Below are 7,015 nucleotides of genomic sequence, written 5' to 3' on the forward strand. Positions count from 1 at the left end.
GATTATTCACACCGTCAATATAAAAAAAAATATTTTTGCTAACACGACATTATTTAATTGAATGCACATATAAAATTACTTTATACTATCAGTGTATTAAAATGAATTTTTTTTGTATATACGTAAAAGATAATCATTAGTAAAAACCTAATTACATTTTTTTTATCTAATTATAAATATTTAAATTGCAATAACCTAACTAAAAATTTAACAAAATTACGGTGCCTAGTTAAAATCCTTTTTATTAAAAATATCCATCCTAATTTATAACTAAAATAAGAAAAGGAAGCATAATTCAGTTCATCAAAGCTCTTGTGATGTATATATATTACCTTGCAAGAAAGAATGCATTTACAATTGACAAAACTTTGGTTAAGAAAAAGAAAAAAGAAAAACTGAAAAACCTCAAATTAAACCTCAAATTACGGTGCCTACTTTATGATGACGCCTTGAACCTGATTTCCTATCTCTGCCACGCCTAGGGTTCTTCTTAATCTGAGGCCTATTATTGTTGTTGTTGTTATTATTATTATTGTTATTATTATTATTGTTATTACTATTACTATTTCTAGCAATGGCAACAACGGGTGGATTTCTTCTTACAACTGGTGGAGGCATGTGCTCTAATATGTCTCTGTGGTAACCCTGATCATCACCATCATCATTGTTTGTCACACAAGAACAAGAACCAGAATCATTGTTAGTTCCACATAATTACTCAAATTCAACAACTTTCCACAAACAATATATCAAGATAGAAAGAATGTTTATGTTGTTCACACTGGTTTTTGAGTCAACAGAAAATGGAGCAAATTGTCACTAGACACATATTTTTCCTATTTTTTCTCCAAACAAATTTGTGTTTCCCAATGTCCATGTATTTTTTCTCATTCTCACATTATCTCCCAATCCGATAGGCCAACGACTAATCCATCACGGATTTGAGTTTTGTTTAAAGATTTGTTGCTGACAATAGATTGCTGCATGTACAAGACAGGATCCAAATCCCCCAACACTTGCTTAAGCAAAACGAATGACCTACCACTCAACTAACCCAACCCAAGTTGGTTTTTATTCTTTATTTTTTTGTCTTGAGCAAATTACTAAACTGAGATTTTGGGAGGCAAATATTGAATTCAAAAACTTGTAGCTCTAAGTCACTAGGATCATATTGGTTTTAAAATCTAGACACAAACATGGAAACGTGAAAATACTGACCTGTATCACAAAGTTGCGCCTTTCGCAATCCAAGAACATATTAATACTCCAGTCAACTTTTGCCATGATTTTGTCTCTGACAGTAGAAAAGCTTATCTGGTCCCTGGAAGTAAAGCGATCAACCTCATTGAACCATAAGCAGGTAAATAAATTTGTAATTGGAATGTGTTCTCTTATGATAACACAACCTTCTGGAACATCTGCAGAAAACTCAGCCACAAGAAATACTTCAAATGTTAACAAGGAATCACACGCAAACACCAAGAAAAAAAAAGGTGCGCATATAGTCGAATTTACACATGTAGGCTAAGGTATATCAACATTGTTCCTACCACTAGTTATAGGAAGCTTATCCTTCGAATAATGGGTTAGTCCGTCGTGGTATTTGTAAAATTGAACCTGATGATCAATGGAAGAATTTTCATATTTCCCAGCAGCTTTATTAGCCTCAGCTTCAACAAAGACATCAAAGCGTCTATAGTGTCTTGAAATTGCGAAAGTGGCGTTTGGGCGCCACAAGAACCTGAATGGTACAAAAGGAAATCATAGTGAATATACTACAGATATAAAGCCAAATGATTAAAACATTATATTTTATACATGCATGAAAATTGTTAAAATCAACAGAAAAACTACCCGTGAAACAAAATAAATTCACATTTCTCTAGAAAGCAGAATGTGCAAAAGCCATCATATAAAAGTGCCCTATGGCACTCCAAGGTCTTCTCGGTTAGGTAAGCAACTTTTACATGTAGTGCACCAAGTGTAAACTTGCAAGTAGGGGTGGAAATGAGCTGATCCTGTCCTATATTGTAAATATAAAGCCCAAGCCTAAGCATGTTATCTTTCCCAGGCTTTTTTCAAGATCGAGCCCGGCCTGCTTAAAAGCTTGACAAGCCCACGAACCTATCTGAAAAGCCTATTTCGTGAATTATAACTCAAAACAAAAAATTTAAAAAATCTAAATTAACGTTAAATGCATTCTATAATTTATAATTCATAATTTGTAAGTCACAATTCGTTTATATATCAATTGTTAATAACATATCATAACCATACTTACAATCCATAAGCATAAACTTTTTCTTTGAACAAAAACAAGCTAGAATCTTAGCTAGTCTTGACTACTACTTTTTTTTTTAAGTTTTGCTTTAGATTTATTACGAGTGAATAGTTGAAAGTTCAAATTAAGAATCATTTATTTTTTTAAAAATATTTTGACGAGTCAGCTTAACGATTTTTATAGGCTTTCCTAAAAGCCTATGGCCTGGCCTTTTTTACTAATAAGTTTTAGAAAAAGCCCAAGCCTGACCTGTTTAATAAAACAAGCCGAGCCGAGCTGGGTCTAAAACAAACCGAGCCATGAGCCCCGGTCGGGTAGCTCAGCCCACTTCCACCCCTACTTGCAAGTGTCATTAGATCATCATAATTTTTAGTGAAACTATAAAAAAACAAGTAAATCAATATGATGATGAAAGGCATAATACGAATACAATTTAGAAAGATAGAGCGCTTCACCTTTCAAGGACTTGGTACGGGTCCACAACAAGTTGAAGCTTTCCATCAATCCATATAGAATATCTGACATTGGGGAAGATTCTGTGCAGAAGAAGCTTAGGAACCTGCATTAAGTGTAGAACCAACATTAAAACCATAAGTATTATGGTACACACACATTAAATTGTAAATTTAGGCAGGGGGGAATGTAACTAACAATCTTAATTCAACATCAGTACAAATAAGATTATTGACATATTTAAAAACCAAATTGTTCATAAAAAAACCAATTATTAAAGGTTCTTTCTGGTGAGATTGCAATTTTAAAATACAATAAATTAGTTTCCACCAACATCTTCAGCTTCACTTGAACGATCCAAATTTTTCCCCATGTGACCAAAAAACAACCCTTCACTTGAACAAAAGCCCTTCATTGGATGATACAAACATACTAAGGTAGGTAGAAGAACCAAACTCAAGCATAATTGACCAACTATAATATATACACACACACACACACGCTAAATTATAAGTATTTTAATTGAACTGCACGTCTATTAGCTTAAAAAATGCATCTAATGGCAAAATCATTTCCCAAAACATACTCAATGGTGGAATGTCGACAAAAGAGAAAACAAACAAAATGATTGCAATGTGACATTATATATGCACAAAATGGTAAACATTATATGAAATGTAAAAGAAAGAATTAAAATTAAGGGACAAAATGTAAGGCATAAACCTTTCCGTTTCGCCGAGCATCAGTATAAGGAATATTACGGACAACAATGATTCTCCACAATCCAACCCTCCTACTAACACCTAAAATACTGGCATTCTTCATAAAGGACTCTGTTTCTTCATCAATAAACATATAGAAAGGGATATTTTTCTTTGCTTCTTCACTGATATTCCTTGGCTGCTGTATGAGATCATAGTTTCCTGAAATGGAAGAGATGGAACTCTGAGAAACATAAAATCAACAACAAAAACATGCCTAGAGCACATCAGTCATACCAAATATGGCAGATGCAACAATGACATCATGGTATTGATCCAACTCGAATAGATCTGCCTCGTCAAAGTCAAATCCTGTTTGCCGACCAGGTCTGCTTCCTTTGACAAATCTAAATATTTTAACCAGATATGAAAATTGAAGATAGGAAATCAAAATGCATTCAATAAGGAAAAAATTATTAGGGATCATTGGACACTAACATGGGGATTGAAGTATTATGAATTATTTCAAGAAAATCAATCTTCAAACATTAGGGATGAAAAAAAAAAAGATAAAACAAAAATGAACTAACCCGCAATACACTGTCATGGCCTCTTTTATATCAAAAGCAGCATCCCTTTCTTGCAGAGTAGGATATCCACCAAAATCGGAGCCACCATCTGGTTGAGTTTTAGTTGGATCATCATTTTTTTGCATAAAAGTTTGAATTGGAATTTCATCTTGCACATAAGTCAAACTGCGAAGCACAGGAGACACTGATGGGGAGCTCGGCATACTAGCTATTGCTTGTTCCACTGGTATATAACACACGGGGCATGCTGAAAACAAGGTGACCAAGAACCTGATTATCAGAATTCTACATTGATAATAATTAAACATGCACTTTCTTCACATATTTAAATGTTTAAATCAAAGGCCAGACAAAAAGAACAAAAAGCTTACGACGCGGTCCAGGTCGTCTTCTATCAGCAGGAGGGGGAGGAGGGAATGCAAAATGGTCACATTGATGGCTCAAGGTAGGAAAATATCCCTTTCTTCCTTTAGACTTGGACAAAGATGGTGGCCCAAGTGCTCGTGGTGGCTTTAACTTGCGTTGCTGCCTAGTAGTCAATGAGGTCACCCTAGAATAATTACTATCTCGTGACTTATCTCCTACTTCATCAGATTTTACAATTTCATACCTAGTAACGGTATAAGATCTTGTATCTTCAATTTCACTAGAGATATTTCCACCTAGTTCATCACAGTACCAAAAGCACGCCTTAAAACATACAGATTTTGAGCTGCATATAATAAAAAAGAAATGTATGCAGACAAATACATGCTTAAGAATCAGTGATAGTCCCAAATGAGAACACATTATTCTGAAGTATATTATTTAAACCAATACAACTCAACAGCATAACTTTGTTTTGGCAATGGGTGAGTGTGTGAGACCCTCTACAAGACGTAAATGACACCATTATTGTTTTGTCACAAACCAACTCTCCAAGAAGGCCATAACTATGATAGTGAGCTACATAAGAAAATAACTGAATTGAAGCCTAAGATTTTGGTTCGTCTCAAGACCACAACAAAGAAAGTGCATTGAATGGTTGCAACGATTAGATATTAAATGGTTAAAGCAAGCGACCAATCAAAGAAATGTAGATCCCAGACCTCCTTAAAACTCAGTAAGGAATACTATCTGCTGAAACTACATTCAAATAAACTCAATAATGAATATACATTCCTAATTGTAAACAGATTGACATTCCTCCTTAATACCTCCAATTCCAAGTAAACAGCTACCGACTTTACTTTAAACAACAATAACAACAGTTGAGTATTGTCCTAATAGATTAAACCGACTGCATTGGCATCCTCATAGTGTGTTGTTGAAACTTGAAAATCATGTCTATAGTTAATCCATTGAAATCTAAAACTTGCACATAGGTTGTGTTTGGAAAGTGTCCCAGGAGAAAAAGATACAGAGAGACCAAGATTGAAACATGACCGAAAGTTGCCACTATCATTGTCCCCAGTTTAAATTGAGCAAATTTTGGTCCAAGACACATTTTGCCTGTTTCTCTACCTATCTGGTTCTCCAAACAAGTTTGTGCCTCTCATTATCCCTGAATTTCTGTCCTGAGATACTTCCGACGAAGTTATCGAACAGGGCCATGATGTCCCATTGGAAACCATATCTAGTCTAGTCAAGTTACAAACTTCTAAAGCTTTTCTATAGTGCCATATCATAAACCAACTTCCATTTACTCAACATAAAAGAACAAAAGGGAGACTTGAAAGACTAACCACTGTAAATCATAAAGCAACCAAAAACGAAAACCAAGAATCCAAGACCAACCAAAAGCAGCATTGCCACCTTCCCTCTCCCAAGTTGCCGGCAAATCGAGAGGCACACCCTCTCCTTCTCCCTGGGCGTGTGAAGGAGCGCCTTCGAAGGCCTACGAGGGAGCGTCGCAGCCGGCGAAGCCGTCAAAACGCCACCGTTTTGCAATTGCAGCTGCTGCAGCGAGTTGAAGCTCGTGGACCGTAGACCCAATGCCAATGGCACTCCCGTCATCGCTGCAGATTCACCTTAAAACACTCGATCCTACCTCTCATAATCAAAATCCCTCCCAAAACTCCAAAATCCAAATCTAGAATTCAACAAAACACCAGAAAATTTCATAAAAAAGACTTAAGCAAAAGATTATATATATTACTACCCGCCAAATTTTCAAATCCACTTTGGATTCTCCACTACATTGGGTGACCCATTACTGGTTTTGGCGGAACCATGCTATGAGAACCGAAACCCTCGGTTCATTTGTGTTGATGAGGGTGGTGGCGACGTCAAAACGGCATCTTGATCGAAAATGTGAGAGGGGGCGTCGAACGCTGCCGTTTAGAGATTCATGCGATTGAGAAATCCTTGAAACGACAACCTCGGCGGTGGACAACGTTGTCGCGGTTGGGATTCGAATCGGAGGCCGATTTGGAAATGTGGATTTGGGATTTCGGAGACGCTGATTGATTGAGAAGTAGACCGTGAATGGAGGGAAGTGGGAATTAGCTTATTTTTTAATTATTGTTACAGCAGTTTTAATTTTAATCCTTTGTTGTTACAATAATTAATTACTAGTTAACGTAAGTAATAAGTGACCAGTGGGTCAAGAAAAGATGGATAGCAATGCTTTTTGCCCTTTTGAATCAATTAAATTCTCTGTCACATATTATCTTTTTTATTTTTTCCCTCAGTTTCTATTTATAAGTCATAAATCGTTTTAAAACTATATTATATCTATCTACTTATCTATCTATCTAATTCTAATTCTAATTATTCTAATTATTTTAATTCTAATTCTAATCTATCTACTTAATCTACTAAAACTGAATTTTTTCCCCAAACTAATGAAGGTGAGGTGCCATCTTCTCGTAAACTTTTTTCCTCCAAAATAAATGCACTATTTTCTCTTCTAACTTTATTTTATAAAAATATCGTTATTAATATTATATTATAATTAGTATTTAATAAATAATACATAATTATACTAATTTAGAAAAATATCTTTATTA

At 35.1% G+C, this 7,015-nt stretch overlaps 1 protein-coding gene across 2 annotated transcripts; it reads right to left on the reverse strand.

Moving 5' to 3' along the window:
- Positions 295–6,533, reverse strand: LOC107613861. 2 transcript variants are annotated; one of them, XM_016316036.2, is made up of 10 exons: positions 5,750–6,533; positions 4,636–4,687; positions 4,397–4,554; positions 4,026–4,272; positions 3,733–3,842; positions 3,458–3,657; positions 2,737–2,840; positions 1,551–1,741; positions 1,219–1,418; positions 295–645 (listed from the first exon to the last, which is right to left on the reverse strand). In XM_016316036.2, the coding sequence occupies exons 1-10, from the start codon at positions 6,018–6,020 to the stop codon at positions 418–420; spliced, it is 1,761 nt and encodes a 586-aa protein (XP_016171522.1). In that variant the 5' UTR covers positions 6,021–6,533; the 3' UTR covers positions 295–417. The 2 variants fall into 2 exon arrangements, with proteins under 2 accessions (XP_016171522.1, XP_016171521.1); XM_016316035.2 differs by having other exon boundaries at positions 4,397–4,687; positions 5,750–6,531.

This window comes from Arachis ipaensis, chromosome B08 (assembly GCF_000816755.2).
Source record: "Arachis ipaensis cultivar K30076 chromosome B08, Araip1.1, whole genome shotgun sequence".
Classification (NCBI taxonomy): Eukaryota; Viridiplantae; Streptophyta; class Magnoliopsida; order Fabales; family Fabaceae; genus Arachis; species Arachis ipaensis.

What these genes read in the sequence shown, in the direction of transcription:
- LOC107613861 (XM_016316035.2), bottom strand. Translation starts at nt 6,020, where the DNA reads ATGACGGGAGTGCCATTGGCATTGGGTCTACGGTCCACGAGCTTCAAC. An exon ending in AAGACGACCTGGACCGCGTC is followed by an intron (nt 4,273 to 4,396) that starts GTAAGCTTTTTG and finishes CCTTGTTTTCAG; the next exon opens with CATGCCCCGTGTGTTATATA. An exon ending in TGTTGCATCTGCCATATTTG is followed by an intron (nt 3,658 to 3,732) that starts GTATGACTGATG and finishes CTTCCATTTCAG; the next exon opens with GAAACTATGATCTCATACAG.